The sequence below is a fragment of the Callospermophilus lateralis genome, chromosome 10 (assembly GCF_048772815.1).
Source record: "Callospermophilus lateralis isolate mCalLat2 chromosome 10, mCalLat2.hap1, whole genome shotgun sequence".
In the NCBI taxonomy this organism is placed as follows: domain Eukaryota; kingdom Metazoa; phylum Chordata; class Mammalia; order Rodentia; family Sciuridae; genus Callospermophilus; species Callospermophilus lateralis.
The window spans coordinates 9,725,320-9,740,498 of record NC_135314.1 but is presented as its reverse complement, the minus strand read 5'-3'; the positions used below and the strand labels follow the sequence as shown (position 1 = coordinate 9,740,498).

The 15,179-nt window shown below is 49.4% G+C and overlaps 1 protein-coding gene across 1 annotated transcript in view; it reads right to left on the bottom strand.

Annotated features, from left to right (window-relative positions):
- Nucleotides 1–4,687: 4,687 nt before the first annotated feature.
- Nucleotides 4,688–15,179, bottom strand: part of Kcne1 (potassium voltage-gated channel subfamily E regulatory subunit 1) — a 40,888-nt gene continuing 30,396 nt past the window's right edge. Inside the window, exon 2 of the mRNA XM_076868627.2 lies at nt 4,688–5,172. Coding sequence (XP_076724742.2) covers nt 4,688–5,122 — 435 coding nt within the window. The 5' untranslated portion in view covers nt 5,123–5,172. The remainder of the gene's footprint in view (nt 5,173–15,179) is intronic.

Genomic DNA, 15,179 nt, shown 5'->3' with positions numbered 1-15,179 from the left:
TTGAAAAATATCCTCAATGTGGCCACCAGGGGGCAGCCACACCCAGAAGTCCTCCTATGCACAGGTACAGGGACATACAAAATCCAGCCTTTTGGGAAATAATCTGATATATTCCGTTACTGCTTTACTGACCTCAGATCTACACACTGACCAATGCATTGAGGGTCCAATTGCTCTAAATCTTTCTCGTATTCAGATTTGCTTTATATATCCAATGACTGCATGCTTAAAGAATTTACCAGTCCTTTCCAATCTATTTGGCCAGTGTACTTTCCTTGGTTCTCAAGCCCTCTTAGATTTTGCTTATCTCCCTCAGCCTGATTTACAATTTATGCCTTACGTGTGCCCAAAGAGAAGCCACCCGCTGATGTGGGTTTAAGATAGCACTCACATGGCTTTGCCTAGTGATTCAAAGATTATGGAATCCGTAACAGTTCTCTTGGCCAGCTGATCTCTAACTCTTGTCGTGGCTCATATTGAATTGTGACTGTTCTGAGGGGACCTAAGCTCAAAGGTAAGGCCAGAGGCAGCATTTCAAATCACATCCTTTCCACTTGTAACTGCTTCTTTGTGGCTCCATCTGCTCCTCTTGTTTTTGAGTGACTTGGTTCACATGCTGGATTACTCTGTCTCTAAACAGACACCTGGATGAGCAGCATTATAGATGATTTTAGAATAATTTTTGAGAATAAACTGCCTGATATCTCATTTAAAATTTATTGGCTTGAATAAAGTCAACAAACTCAAGTCTCTTTCCCTGTAACGTTCACAAGTCTTCGCTCTTGCGGCCAAGAGCGATTAGCTTTCCACACACTGTCTTGCTGGTCCTTTCTGCACCCAGGAGTCCTTGGCTGATGAGGCATGTGGAGGAGGGTGAGGGCTGGAATTAAGGAAGCAGAGAGTAAGCTAGCTTTCTGCTTAAAGCAACCAGTGACCTTGGATGCGTCCTTGAACCTTGCCCAGCATCTGTTTTCCCCACCAGTGTTTGGCTAACCTTCACAGAGCTCTTCAAAGCCAGCTCTCCAGGGAATTGCAGGCCACATATCTATTCTAGAGAAGTTTAAAGCCGCTCACGCAGTCAGGCCAAGGTGCCCCAGCAGAGGGGGGAGAGGTGTTCTTCTTGATGCCTAGTTCATGCCAATCCATGGCAGTCCTGGCTCCCATAGGAAGGCCAGAAACCTAACTCATCTGCATACAGAGTGGACTCACCTCTTCAGGAGAGATTCCCAGATGAGACTCCACAGGAGCAAAATCAGAGTCGTAATGTCCTCACCTATGGTGACAATGAGGGACCTGATATCTGAATGAGAGACTCTCATGGTTATCAGATGAGGGCAACCTGATAAGGAATTTCATTAGGGGGCTGTGACCAGAGGGTCCCTGGCCAAAGACATGATTGGGGAAGTGCCTATTCGTACCACCAAGGCTGGGCAGGGTCCCTTCTCTGATTCTGCTCTTACTTTCTGTATTAGTCTGTTTTCTGTTGCTATAACAAAATACCTGAAGTTGGGTAACATAAGAGACTTATGTAACTCAGTTTTGGAGGCTGAAAGTTCCAAGATCAAGTGGCCTCCTCTGTGTGGCTTCTGGTGGAGGACCCCTTGTCTGTGTCACCTGGTGGGTGGCATTACACCAGTAGTGCAGTACAGCAGGAGAGATCGCCCATCAATCTTGGTCCTTTATGACATGCCTTCTTGTGGGAACTAACTAGCTCCCCTGAGAACTACATCAGTCCTTCTGAAGACAGCGTCTCCAGTGAGCTGACCAACCCTCTTCTTCACCAACCACCACACCCAGGACACGGCTTCCAACACTCCAACACTTGGAGGAAACATCACTCCAAACCACAGCACATTTTACCTGGAGGGCCCCAGGGCTGGTTGGGTGCTGTTCTTTCTCTTTGAAACACATCATTAATTAGCGATTTGGGGGTAGAATTCAGGTTAAGGTCATACTTTTTTTTTGGCTCACATGGTTTATAAAAATTAGTTGCCCATAGGTAAAGATCAGATTTCATAACCTCCCTTACAATATCCAGAAGTCGGTCCAGACTTCGCGGACGTGACCCCCTGGCTGGGAGGGCTGGAAGCTGAGCAGTGTGAGGGATGGGCACTCTCCCGTTGGCCATGGTGCCCTCTGGGGCTTAACTTCTGCACCTCCTGTCTGCAGGCACAGCACGAGGGTGGATGTTTCCCTGACTGTGTGACGTGGACAGAGTGTTCTACCCACAGGTGACCTCAAGTCTTTGGGGCAACTCTCTCAGAGACCCCCAAGAACTGCTACCATCTTCTAAAAGCATCAGACAGATATTAAAAGAATACACAGAAGATCATGATGAAAGACTTTAATTTCTTTTTCAAAATCGTAATAATACAGCACAAAACCACGGTCATCCTATCCAATGGACACGTGAAATATTACATGCAAAATAGTCACTGAGATTTCATTAAAATCACTTAGAACAGCACCTGGCACGAGGCAAGCACTTGATGTATGTGAATACAAATTTAAAATGTAAGCATTTGAAATGTGGCTCAATTCACCTCCCCCCCCACACACACACACCTTTCCCCCTCCCTGTGTAGGCTCAGCGGGGAGAGGAGGGAGACGGAGATAAGGGGTGAGTGGTCAGGGGAGTGGGTGTGATGCCTTCAAGGGCGGAAGGACTAAAGCCCCCAGGTCTCCCCGTGCCTGGAAAGGCCCAGGAATCCCAGTGGGGACGTGAAATGGTGACACGGAGCCAGTCTGTACGTCTGTACTATCAAGGGCTCACGCTGCCAGTCACAAGTGTTCTGGGACCCTCTCCAAACTCCATTCCTTCTGTCTGGGCAACACGAATCCATCTGAACCAGCGTCTGGCTCACACAGGGGCCATGAGCTGCCAGCAGCCATAGCTGGGCTCCAGGGGCCCAGAGTCCCCAGAGGACAGCAGGCCAAATGTCGCGTCCCTGCGCTTTTGGGGTTGGGGAGGATCCTGGCTTCACTCAGGATTTTGAAAGACTCTGGGACCCAAAGATTCACACATCTCAAGGACGGCAGTAACTCAGGCTGACCCAGGCCAGGGTTCTGCCCCGGGCGGGGTGGGGGGTGCCCCAGGCACTCACAGGGGAGTCCTGTTGATTATGTGCCACAAGGACAGGAACTAGGCAGGCCACATTTGTCTGAGGATGGTGGCTCATGCTGATGTGCTGCTTCTCCTTTGTTACATCCGGGGGTTTTTTAAAATTATGTTTTACTTAAATGTTCCACACTCTCCAGGAAAACTGAGGCAGGGGGACTTCAGGATGTCCCAGGGCAGAGGACCCCATGCTATAGCTGGAGAAGGCTGACCTCCAGGACACGCTTCCTCTGTGACTTTCTGAGGAAGATGGCACTAGTAGAGGCCTAGCAGGTGCACCCCGAGTTGCCCAGGGCTGCAATAACCAAGTGGCCCCAGGACAGACAGGCAGGGTCTGCCTCAAGCTCTGGAAGACTGAAACTGAAGTGTGGGCGGGGCTGGGCGTCCAGTGAAACCTGTGGGGGGGGTTCTACCTTGTCCCTCCCCAGCTCTGTCAAGGCCATCCATCCTTGGTGGTCCTTGGCCTTTAGCTGCGCGGTTCCAACCTCGGCCTCTGTCACCCCATGGCATTCTCCCTGGGTCTATCCAGGTTTCCCTCTTCTGAGAACTCCAGTCATATTGGATTAGGACCCACTCCAATGACCTCACCTTTCCAAAGGTCACCTTCACAGGTGGCGGAGAGGTAGCACACCAGTATATCTTTTGGGAGGCCACAAAACAAATCAGTTCGTGGCCAGTGCTCCTGCCACCTCGGCCCACGTGTTGCAGTGCCCACACCCACACCTCCCCACTGGGCTCCTCGGGGTGGGGGACACCTCTCCACCCAACTGAGCACCTTCCCCTTGGTATATATTCTGAAGGGGGCATTTTTTTCTCCTCTGTCTCAGTCCTATAGGAAGCGGGTTTCCTTCCAGACTGAGACATGTGCATGGGAAATGTGTGTCTGCATCTGTGACACTGCGTGCCGTGTCTGTGTTTTGGGGAGGGGCACTTGGAGGGCGGATGGGTGGAGGAGAGGAGTGGGAGATGAGAGGGTGGTAGGAGGATAGAGCCACAGTCGTGAGCCCAAAAGTGACGGGAACAGAAGGAAACTGAGCTGTGACAAACACGGGAACATGGCGCCCTTGGCCGCAGCCTGGCTAAAGGGGGAGTAGATGATGAACACCGATTAGAGGGTGGCTCGGGAGGGTGGGAGCTCCTGCTTCAGGGCCAGGCCCAGGCCCCAGACCCTTCTTCCGCCCTCTGAGAGTCGCCTGTTCGTCCCAGACAAAGCTGCTCAACACCTGTCCATGTCCCAGTTGCTGAGAAGGGGGACAAGGACAGTGGAGGGCATGTCTTTCTTTCTAAGAATTACCTGGAAACTGCACGCGTCACCTCCCCTTCTCCAGGCCAGGCGGAGTCATGTGACCTTGCCAGCAGCCTGGACCTGTGGGACAGGCCGCCCACACCCCTGGAAGGCCACCGTGTCAGGGATTCTGCAGGATTCGACAAGGCAGCCAGAATTCTGGGGAATAATTGACGGTCTATTTCAATTTTAGAAAAGGAGTGTCATTAATCCACCCTGCACCCCTAAAAGAGCAAAAGAAATCCAATGGCACCCAGACAAAAAGGAATATGAGAAAACTCAGATTAATCTGTCGTGGCGGCTTGTCCCGCGCTAACGAGGCTGTGGGGCTCACGGGGAGGCGGCAGCCCAGGCAGGTGTGCGTTGGGCTGCTCCACGGCCAGCTGGTTCTCGACGACGTAACATGCTCTGCAGCTCTCCAGAACCCGGGCCTGGAAGAGGGCCTTGTCCTTCTCCTGCCAGGAGTTCGACTCGATGTACACGTTGAACGGGTCGTGGGAGTGCTCCAGTTTCTTGGAGCGGATGTAGCTCAGCATGATGCCCAGGGTGAAGAAGCCGAAGAAGCCCAGCACCATGAGGATGTAGAGCGCGGCCAGCTGGCTGTTGTCGCGGGTGGGAGCCCTGCGGGCCAGGCTGGACGCGTTGATGCCCTGTTGAACTAGCTCCCGCCACAGCGTGGTCAGATAGGGCATCACCACCGTGGAATTAGACAGGATCATCTGGGCTTCCAGGTTCCACTGCTGGACCGAGAACTTCCCAGGCAAACTTCCTGAAAGAAAGATGCAACCTGACACCAAAGATCCACCAGTCATACCCACGCCCGTGCACACATGGCACACGAGTCTCTAAAATCTCCGTGACAGAGATGAGCAGACATGCTCCTCAGGCCACAGCGTGTGTCCCTTGGGTCTGCACCATTCCCTTTGTTGATGGATCAGTTGGTAAGTCAATTCCCTTTATGTCCTTATCCCCCACACAGGTGACCACTGGCCTGCGTCCCATTAGTACGTATTGTCGTAGATTCCCGGATTGTGTTATATGTGTGCATTTTAGTTGGCATAAATAGGATTGGGTTCCGTGTCTCAGCAGGTCTCTCTTTTCCTTCACCATTGTGTTTTTATGCATGCTCACGTTGCTGTGTGTGAGTGTGCGTTGCCTTAAATTCAGCTATTGCACACACCCTGCGAACACTCACTTCTCGGCTCACCACCCCCCCAGAGATGGACCCCTCTGTGACCACAAACTCCATAAACAAAGGAAAGACAAATATCCTTACCCTTGTCCTCTTATGGGCCTGAAAAAAGTCACATTTCATACAACTAGATCCTGGAGACTGAATGACTCGTCAGACTGAGTTACTGTCATGGCGCTCTAGGGAGCAACGAGCGATGGGTGGCTGCTGAGGTTTGAAGTGTTACCCCCAAAGTCCCTCCTTTGGAAATCTGCTCCCCACTGCAACAGTGTTGAGAGGCAGGACGTTTAGGAAGTGGATGTCATGAGGGCAGAGCCCAGAACTCATTTGTGGATTGAGGGGTCCTCTCTGGCAGGCTTCTCTGTCCCACCAAGGGATGCCCTCCACCATGTTTAGGGGCAGCACGAGGCCCTCACCACATACTGAGCTCATGCTGGCACCAGAACCTTCCCAGCCTCCAGGAACATGAGCTATACATTACTCTGTATGCAGTTCTAGCCACAGGAAACAGACCACAGTGGTCTACGGCACCATGGACATCTCTCTAGGGACAGCCTCATTCATTTGAATGGCACCTACCCCATCCCGTGGCAGCCTTTGGAACAAGCTGTCAGAGTCCACTGAGGCCCTTCTCCAAGAGGCTGGTGGAGCAACCTGTGCTGTCTGCCGTTCTCTGCCCACTGTCCTCCACTGGAAGGCTTAGCATGGCCGTGTAAGCCTTCCATTGACGCTGCACACCAGTATGCCCGGGATGGCTGTCAACCTCAGAAGCCCAGGTCTAGGTCCGCAGAGTAGACCTAGAGCTCCATTTTCATAACATTGGCTAATTTAAAAATGAACACTGAAGCCAGCACCAGGTGAAGACGTTTTGCCTCTTTTCAAGGACCCTCTTGCTCCGTCCATCCCTGAAATGTGGACGTACCTTAGAGTCCACTGGTCTTCTTTGTCCGCTCTTTCCCTGGATGATCACACCCTCTCCTTCAGGTTCACTCACCTGACCTGGACCCTGGTCTCCCTTCTAGCCGAATCTCCAATGACCCACCAGGGGCCAACCGCATCCTGCCTCAGTAGGCCGAATGGCCATATTATCAACCCCCAAATCTGAGTCACCCTCGTGGCAAATCTCGTCATCTCAGTGCCCAGGTGGAAGGCCTTCCTGGGCTCTGCATCTTCAGAGGAATGCCTCTTTGTTTGTGTGGCTAGAGGCCTTAAATTCCAGGGGCTTCCCTTTGCTCTTCAGCTCCACTGTCACCATGGTGCCCAGACACCATGCCCTTGACCCCTGGTGCCTTGTGGATCCTGCAAACCTCCTTCATCTTTCTGTGCCTCCAGCTCACATTGGCTCTCCTGAAACTGTGCTACTCAGGCTTGGCCTGTGAGACTCCTTCGTGGTGCCCTCTCATGCTTTCCAATTCAGCTCTCCTTCCGGAAGCCTCCTCTGATGTATGGGGCTAGCTCAGCACTCTCCTTCCCAACTTCATCACAAACAGGCTCTCTAGACCCCTCACCCTGTCCCCTGCTAGATCTCTAGCCTGGTACCTGGCACACAGAACACAAGATCTGCCAGGAAAGTTGTTGAGTGGAAGCCACCGGAACTTAACACCTTTCCCCGAGGGGGGCCTGATTCCTTCAAACCCGCTTAAAATAGTTAATAGATGCCAAGAAGCTGGCTTCAGAGCATGAGCTAACTCCCTTTTCAAGAATGGAAATGATCTCCCACCCCAAACAACCCGAGAGCATGCACAGAGGAGCAGAAAGAGCTGAGGCTTTGGGATGGCCCCTCCAGCCCCAGGTTTGGATCCTGGCCCTGCTACCTCCTGGCCACAGGATCCTGGATGGGTTCCTCAGGTGTGCCTTTCCCCCTTAGTAAAAGAGGAAGAAACATCACAGGTATCTGTGGGCTGCTGGATCACTGATACAGCATGATGACCCTACATTGGGCACAAAATGTGACACTTTGTGGTCCCCAGTATGGGACTGTTTGTTTTTCTACCTTGTTAAGAAATTACAGTCCAAGGATTTGGGGTTTGATGCTAGGCTTCCCCATGGCTGACCACTGTGGCTCTCTTCTTTACTTATGGAGAGACTGGTCTTGAATGAGAAGTGACGATGGCTTGTGACTTCCTGACTGCTAGGCTTCTGAGTTTGTGCACGGAGGCTTATTAGGGGTAGTACAGCTGTGTGGGTTTAGGAGACACCAGTCACTGATTCTTGCACAAAGGCGACATTTATCCCTCGTCTGATAACAGATCCAAACTTGATGCTCAACAATTTCTTCTTAAATGACTTGGAGCCACATAAGACTGCATAGAACCCTACTCCAGAAAAGAACAGGCCTTGAATTGAATTGATGATATGTTGTTATTTCCAAAAACCCAGAGTGACCACAATTGGCAAATAATTCTGCTACCAATTACTATTAGGGGGTTCTTATAGCTTAATGACCACATGGGAGTAGACTATGGTGGGGAACATTAAGAGTCCAAATGTTAATTGGTTTAGAACCAATAACTCCACACAGCAAATTAACTCAAGAGTAACTTCTGTATTTAATTCATACTGGTGGATTTACTGAGAAGACTCATTACTTAAAACCAGATGGAATTTTCTAGGGCCTGAGGAAGCAACCAGAAACATCTGCTTTGGAAACTTCCTGGACCTCGGCTTTATTCTAAGGTGGTAGGTTCAAGCTTCAGTATGCTTTAGAAGATTGGGTTAAAATGCAGATTACTGGACTCCTCTGCTTCCAGAGTGTCAGGAGGTCCCGGACAGGGCCTGAGAATTTCAAACACGTTCACGGGCAGTGGTGATGTTGTTGGTCAGTGCTGGTCAGGAGACCATGCTTGGTATCCTACCGGAATCCCCTGTGGCACTCCAAATGCTGCCTGGATCCCACCTCCAGAGACTTGAATGAGGTCCATCTGAATTCCTGGCAGGCAATGGGACTTTTTAAAACAATTCTGCTACGGTTTGAATGTGTCCCTTGAATTGGACACTTAATCCCTAAGACAATGGTCTTAGAGGTGGGATCTTTAAGAAGTGATTGATTCATGCCTTATCTTGGGGGCAGGTTTCTAATAAAAGAATGAGTTTTAAACTCTCTCTCTCCCCATATCTATTTCTCTTTCTCATGCCCCATTCCCTTCTGCCTCCCATCATGGGGTGCATAGAAAAAAGGCTCTCTGCCAAATGTGAATCCCTTGACCTTGGACTTCCCACTTCCAGAACTGAAAGAAACAAACCTCTATTCTTTATATATTACTCAGGCTCAGGTATTCTGTTATAAGAGCACAAAACAGAGTGACATCCCTCCGAGTGATCCCTGTTTGCAGCCAAGATTAAGGGCCCCTGGGCTGTGGTGTGGCACCTTAGAAAATTGACCACTCAGTCTTTTGTGCTGCAGAGTACCTGGAAGAATCTTCTAAGAATGCAAGACATGATTTCACTGCCTAATTTTTTTAATCTCATTTGTTTTCCAGATCTTTCTTATTCTTGTGTACCTTTGATGTCTGAACTGAAGTTTCCTGAGAGAAATTCTGGCCTTCACTGTACCCCCATCTGCCCCCATCCTAATGCACACTGGTAACTTAAGTGATTATTAACCTGTCACAGCTTTATGAAAACTCTGCAGTAAAAAAAAAAATAAATCTTTTCTTTCTTATATTTAATTTATCACATTGCTTTTGCTAAATACCCTCTGTACCCCAAAGCCTGCAGGCTGGGTCACTGAGGTATTTGTGTAATGTGTCTTCAAATGAGCTGGGCAATGTCATCCTAACAGTCAGCATGGTGTAAATGACACAGAAGTCAATCTGCCTGCCATTAGGGAGAGCTTGTGTCTGATTCTCCAAGTTCACACTCCTTATAATGTCAAAGCCATGGCCCTCAAATCAGACTGCTGCACTCAAATGAATCTGGAGAGCGACTAATCCAACAGTCTTATAAGGCAGGGCTCCATAGAGGAGAGAGCGCTTGCCCAAGGTCATCTCTCTTATCAAAGATACGTGTGAAATCTAATATGTTGGGTCTTGATTCACATTTTATTTGTATAGAAAAAGGAGTACCTAAAACCTTGTAGAAAGGGGACAGACTAGTTAGGCTCAGAGTAACTGAGAAATCAGCCACTTTATCAGGTGAAATTGGATCTCACAAATGAGGATTCCCATGGATTCCCATGGGCAGACAGGGGAGGCCTGGATGTCAGAGCCAGATACCTAAATATGTCACCTGCAGTTGTCCCATGCCCACCCCTCCACACCCCAGCCCCAGCCCCCAGAGAGAACCATGGCTTGTGTAACTTACACAGTGAGTAAGGGGCTTCCCGCCCTTCCTGGTGGGAGGCAGTCATAACAGGAGCCAGGGATGTCCAGCTCCATGCAAATCCAGCTGGATGCTCAGCCTGTGCTGAACATTCTCAAACTGGGTCTTGTTGGGTCCAGAAAGAGGCGAATTTCTACAAGTTTCTGCATCTGCTTAGATTGGAGGCATGGGTACAGTTCCAATCAAGAGAGTGTACTTTTGTTGTTATTATTCCTTTTCTTAAAATCATGGGCCCAGAGCTGCCGGTGTGCTTGAGATCACTCAGAACACAGGGCTCTGAGCAGCTGCACTGAACCAACAAGCTGCAACGGAGCCCACGCGGACACTGGGGGTGAAGGGGGCAGGGGTGTGGCCTTGCTGTTTCCAGCATGTATCACCTACATGCACACATTTCTCCCACATGCTCTGGCTCGGTCGCCTATCAGCACTGATAACAGCCTAGAAGTTTCCAGAACAGAACTGGCAACTGTCCTTTTTTAAGCACATACTGCCTGGGTGGGGCTTCCACGGCTGACTCCCAGCCTTCCTCCAGGAGCTGTAGATTCTGTGGGCAGGCAGGGGAGGCCTGGATGTCAGAGCCAGAGAGAACTCAGGGATCCGATTTCCAGCCCTGCTCAGTCCTGGGTGAAATACACAGTCCCTCCTAGGTAGAACAGGAACAGCATTCCTGAAGGGTTTCCTCGAAAGAGCAGTCTTAAGTAAGACTGAAAGACCCAGCTTTGAGATCATTTTGCTATGGGCCAGGCTAAAGGGGCAACAACAAACAGACTCCATTTTGCCCTGAGACTCCACGTCATGTAAGACATGCTTCTCCCGTGGAAAACCCCACCTCTGTACCCATCCACAGTTCTTAGCATGTTTGGCAACACAAAATGATAATTCTTACACAATGTAAAAATGTTCTTTCTTTGGTTCCCGTTTTTCTTGGACAAGGTACCCTGTCAGAGATTGATGGTCTAGATATTAGTAAAGAATTAAAGTACAAATTCTTTAACTTATACACAACTAGGGACGTTGTGGCCCACTCCCTTTTCTGCTTATGATTTTAGATCTCATGACATTTGCTTATGGTTTTGATTTATAGCAACAGCAACTTATGCTTTAATATGGGTTTGGACTATAAAAGGTGTACTCAAACCCCAGGAGGGGGTTGAAGGGTATAGACTTGCAGTCTACCCCTTGGCCCACCAGCTGGCGGATTCGTACCACTGACTGGTGAATAAAGTTTCCATCTCCTGCTTTAAAATTGACTCGGTGATTTACTGCAATCTCGCCTTAACAATTTGGCCTTGGACTGAGGAAGCAGAATGAGGGTAAAATGCAATTATGGATAAGCCTAATTTGTTTGTGTGAATATGATCTTATCTGAGTCAAGAATTTGGAGTCCACTTTTCTTGGAAGCAACTGTTCATTGTTTTGTCTTTATCACAACCTTATGTCTGAATTCTAGAAACATGCTGAACTTATCTCCTCGTAGGAAAGAAGATACCCAGGGCCACCGGGGTCTTCCAGACAGTGACTGGTGTCTTTGTGTTCCAACCTTCCCTTCTCCCTGGAGTCATAGGGTCTCTAGGGCGGCCAGGGTCTCTCAAAGGATTAGGAGTGAACCATGCAGAGGCACAGAATCACACAATCAATGTCACAGAAATCAGTGTCCACATGGATGAGAAAGGTGTTTTCTGCCACCACCTGGTTGGGCATGGGCTGTGGCCCTTGAGTCTCTCTCTATTACCAGGAGCCTTCGAGACCTATTCCTGGGTGATAGACAGGGAGCTTGGAGTTTGAGGAATGGAAAATAAGGAACGCCCAGGAAGTTCAGCCAGGGCACCAATGAGAGGGACCCAGGCAGCCTCCATATGGGAAGAGAGTAAGCACTCTAGGCAGAGAATGGATGACAGCTAAAATCACTTATAAGGAGGACAGACAGAAATCTTATGTTCAGTTAAATAAATAAATCCAGGGAGCCCCACCTTCCTCATTTGAAAAGTGGGAATAATAAAATCTAACCTGATTACATATGGCAGGTTTTGTGCAACATAAAAAAATTCCACCACCTCTTCCTTTTGCCTGCCAAAATTCTAATCTGCTTGTTAGAATTCTGCTTGTCCTTGGAAAGCCCGCTTCTAAGTCAAACTATGAGTGAACCCCATTTAGACTCCCCACCCTGCTTTGGCCCCTCATAGAGTCTAGTTTTCCCACAACACTGATCATATTCTAACTTGTATTGGAATAATTTATAGATGTGTTTGGGCATTTCCTTCTGGGAGCCTGAGGTCAGACTATCTTGTTCACCTATGACCCCCACCCCAGCACCCAGAATATTTCAATAAGGGTTTGCTGAGTTAAATGGGAATGCAAAGTAGATTCAATACCACTACAGTGGGAATGAGAGGGTGGATAATTTGTAAAGTACAGTATACTCTGGAAATAGACCATAGGGTAGTCACAAGAAAACATCTCACAATGCATGTGAAAATGTATAATATTAAAATTTATAATATTTATTTCTTCATATTATTATTTATTTTGCATATTAAAATTTATATTATCCATATAGTCACATATATATCTGCAATCCACCTTATTCCTAAAGAAGGTTGAGGCAGTTAGAAATTGGTAATGGTAGAATACAATTTTCATCCCCACCCCAGTAACACTTACCCTACTTTCCTTTTCTTTTTTCTGTAGTATTTATCACCTGCTATATAAAGATAGTTTTCTTAATTATTGTGTCTGTTGTTTGATGTTTGTCTTTCTCATCAAAATATAAGCTTTTGAGGACACGGATCTTTGCAGGCATTGTTCCTCATTTTCTCCCCAGTGACTGGAACAGAGACTAGCATATGGTGGGGGTGCAATAAACATTCATCAAATGCAGGCATGCATGAATGCATAAGGGTTCCTTTCAACTACCACAATGACCCAAACTGTGCAGGAACTGTCTCATCCTCAGAAACTTAAAGTAAATCATCGAGTCCCTCCGAGATCTTCAAAGTGCACCTTATTTTTAAAAGGATTCCCTTTCTGAGCACCTGTCTTAGGCAAGTCACACCTCTGATCTTAAGACTGTCATCTGGGGACACACAAAGGCCTTTCTCAGACAGACCTTGGCTGCTCTAATGGACAGGGGAGAAGGCAGGAAGAAGGCTTTGAACCGGAGTCACAGCTGCCTAGAAACTTACTCATCACACCACCGCATGTGAGCTCTGCAAAGTTCCCCTCACCCTAACCATAAATGACAGCTACAGTTACCTACAGGGTCTTCCCTGTAGTTGGGAGCTCTTAATCTACATGTGGACTCAAGTGAGCTCTCAACTCGCATGCAGCGAGGGCCATGGATCATGTTAATGCATCAGGCACCTACATACCTGGGGCTCTTTGGTCAGCTTTCTTCTAAAAATTCTCAGTTGTCCCCATCACAACCATCAAGGTCGGCACATATCAGTCGTGCTCTCTGTGCTCCATGCCTTTTCCCCTGAGAGAACCTTCCCAGTCCAATAAGTAAATAGATAAAGTAAATTAAAAAGCTTCTTCCTTTGAGGCCGCTATGTATTCAAGTATTGCTGAGCTGGAGGTCTCTCTTTGAAACAAAGTGAGGATTGGGATGGTGGGTGGTTTTAATTTTCTTTTGATGCTTTTAGGTATTTTCCAAATTTTCTACAAGAATGCCTATAACTTTATAATTATGGAAAAAATGTTTGTCGCCCTACGGTGGTGACATGTTTCCCTATGCCTTTGTTTTATAAGTAAGTGAAGACAGGCGGAGAGAAAGGAAGGGAGTGAGAGGCTGACCCGGGCATTGAATCTCCCACTGCCGAGATCCGGACGCCTGGCCTGGGGCAGGAGCTGTGCGTCCCGGGACTGAGAGGCAGCCCAGGGAGCCCCGGTGGGGTCCCCACTAAGACATCTGCGCACGGAGAGAAGTGCCGGGAGGCAGGAACCCCTGACTTACCCGGGTCTGAGGCGCCAGAGAGCTGGACGTCAGCCGAGTCCGCGCTTGGACCGAGTGCCGGGTCCCGGACTGGCGAGCCGGGGGGTGGCTCCCAGTAGGGCCAGCGCGGCGGGGCGGGCGGGGCCTCCCGAGCCCGAGGGCGTCCAGCGAGCTCCGCCCCTCAGAGTCAGGGATCCGCGGGCGACCCCAGCCCAGCCCCCCCACCAGCCCCCGCCCAGCCCAGCTTTCTGCACCCTGCGCCCCAGCCCAACGCCGCGGCGGTGCGCGGGGAAGCGCTCTGGGTCGCACCGGGTAGGCTCAGGGCTGGCAGAAAGCCTGCAGAATCCAGAGATAGACGGGAAAATCTTCCTAGTGTGGGAGTTTGGGATCAGCACGGAAGAAGCCGCCACAGCCAGGAAAAATGCCCCCTGGACGACCCCCATCCACACACCACCAGCCGCGCGCCTGGGAAAACACCTCTTCACGCGTCTGCGAACCGAATCGCTCAAAGATCGCTCAGAACCCGGCCAGACTCCTTTTAGCTTTATCCCGCACCCCAGTTGTGGCTTTGAACCCATTCAACAAACATCCATTGAGCACCTACTTACTGGTGCCTGGCTCTGAGCTGAGGATGGGCAGAGTCCCAACGCGACAGCCAGTCGTGGAGGCGCCCAAGCCCGGGCTGCACACTCCTAAGTCCTCGGGGAGGTGGGAACAGCCCTTAGGTCAGCGAAGGGGCAAACCGTGCAAAGGTGCAGGTGAGCTCCTGGCAATTTCACGGGAGAAGCCCTGAAGGCCACAGTGAGAAGGCAGCCCCCCAGTGATGCCCGATGCCCATTGCAGCGCGAGAATAAGGACCCGGCTCAAGGTCTGCAGGCGGGTATCGGAGGCAGGTTTCTGATGTGGAGCTGGAAGCCAGTCTAAGGTCTGCCCCAGGGTCTTCCTCAGCGAGTCTCTTTTCCCTGGGCCTCCTCCTAGGAGGGCAATCTGAGGCTCTCCAATTGGAGCAGTCTGCCTGTGTGGCGCCCTGGGACCCTACCTTCTGCAGATCTGGCAGTCTCCCCACGTGGGTGGGAATATAAACCCACGAGGCCACTTGGGAAAGTCCTAAAATGCCCATAGCCTTGGACATGTAATTGTACTCTGGCAAAACTATTCCACGGAAAGAATTTTAGAAAAGAAAATTTTGGAACTACAGAAGAGCTTTATGTAAAGATTCTTTGCAGTTTTACTTATAATAACTAGAATCTAATGTCTAAAAAAAGAAAACGGTGAATTAAATTATGGTACATATGATAGAATGTTATTCTATATAGTGAAATATTATATGTGG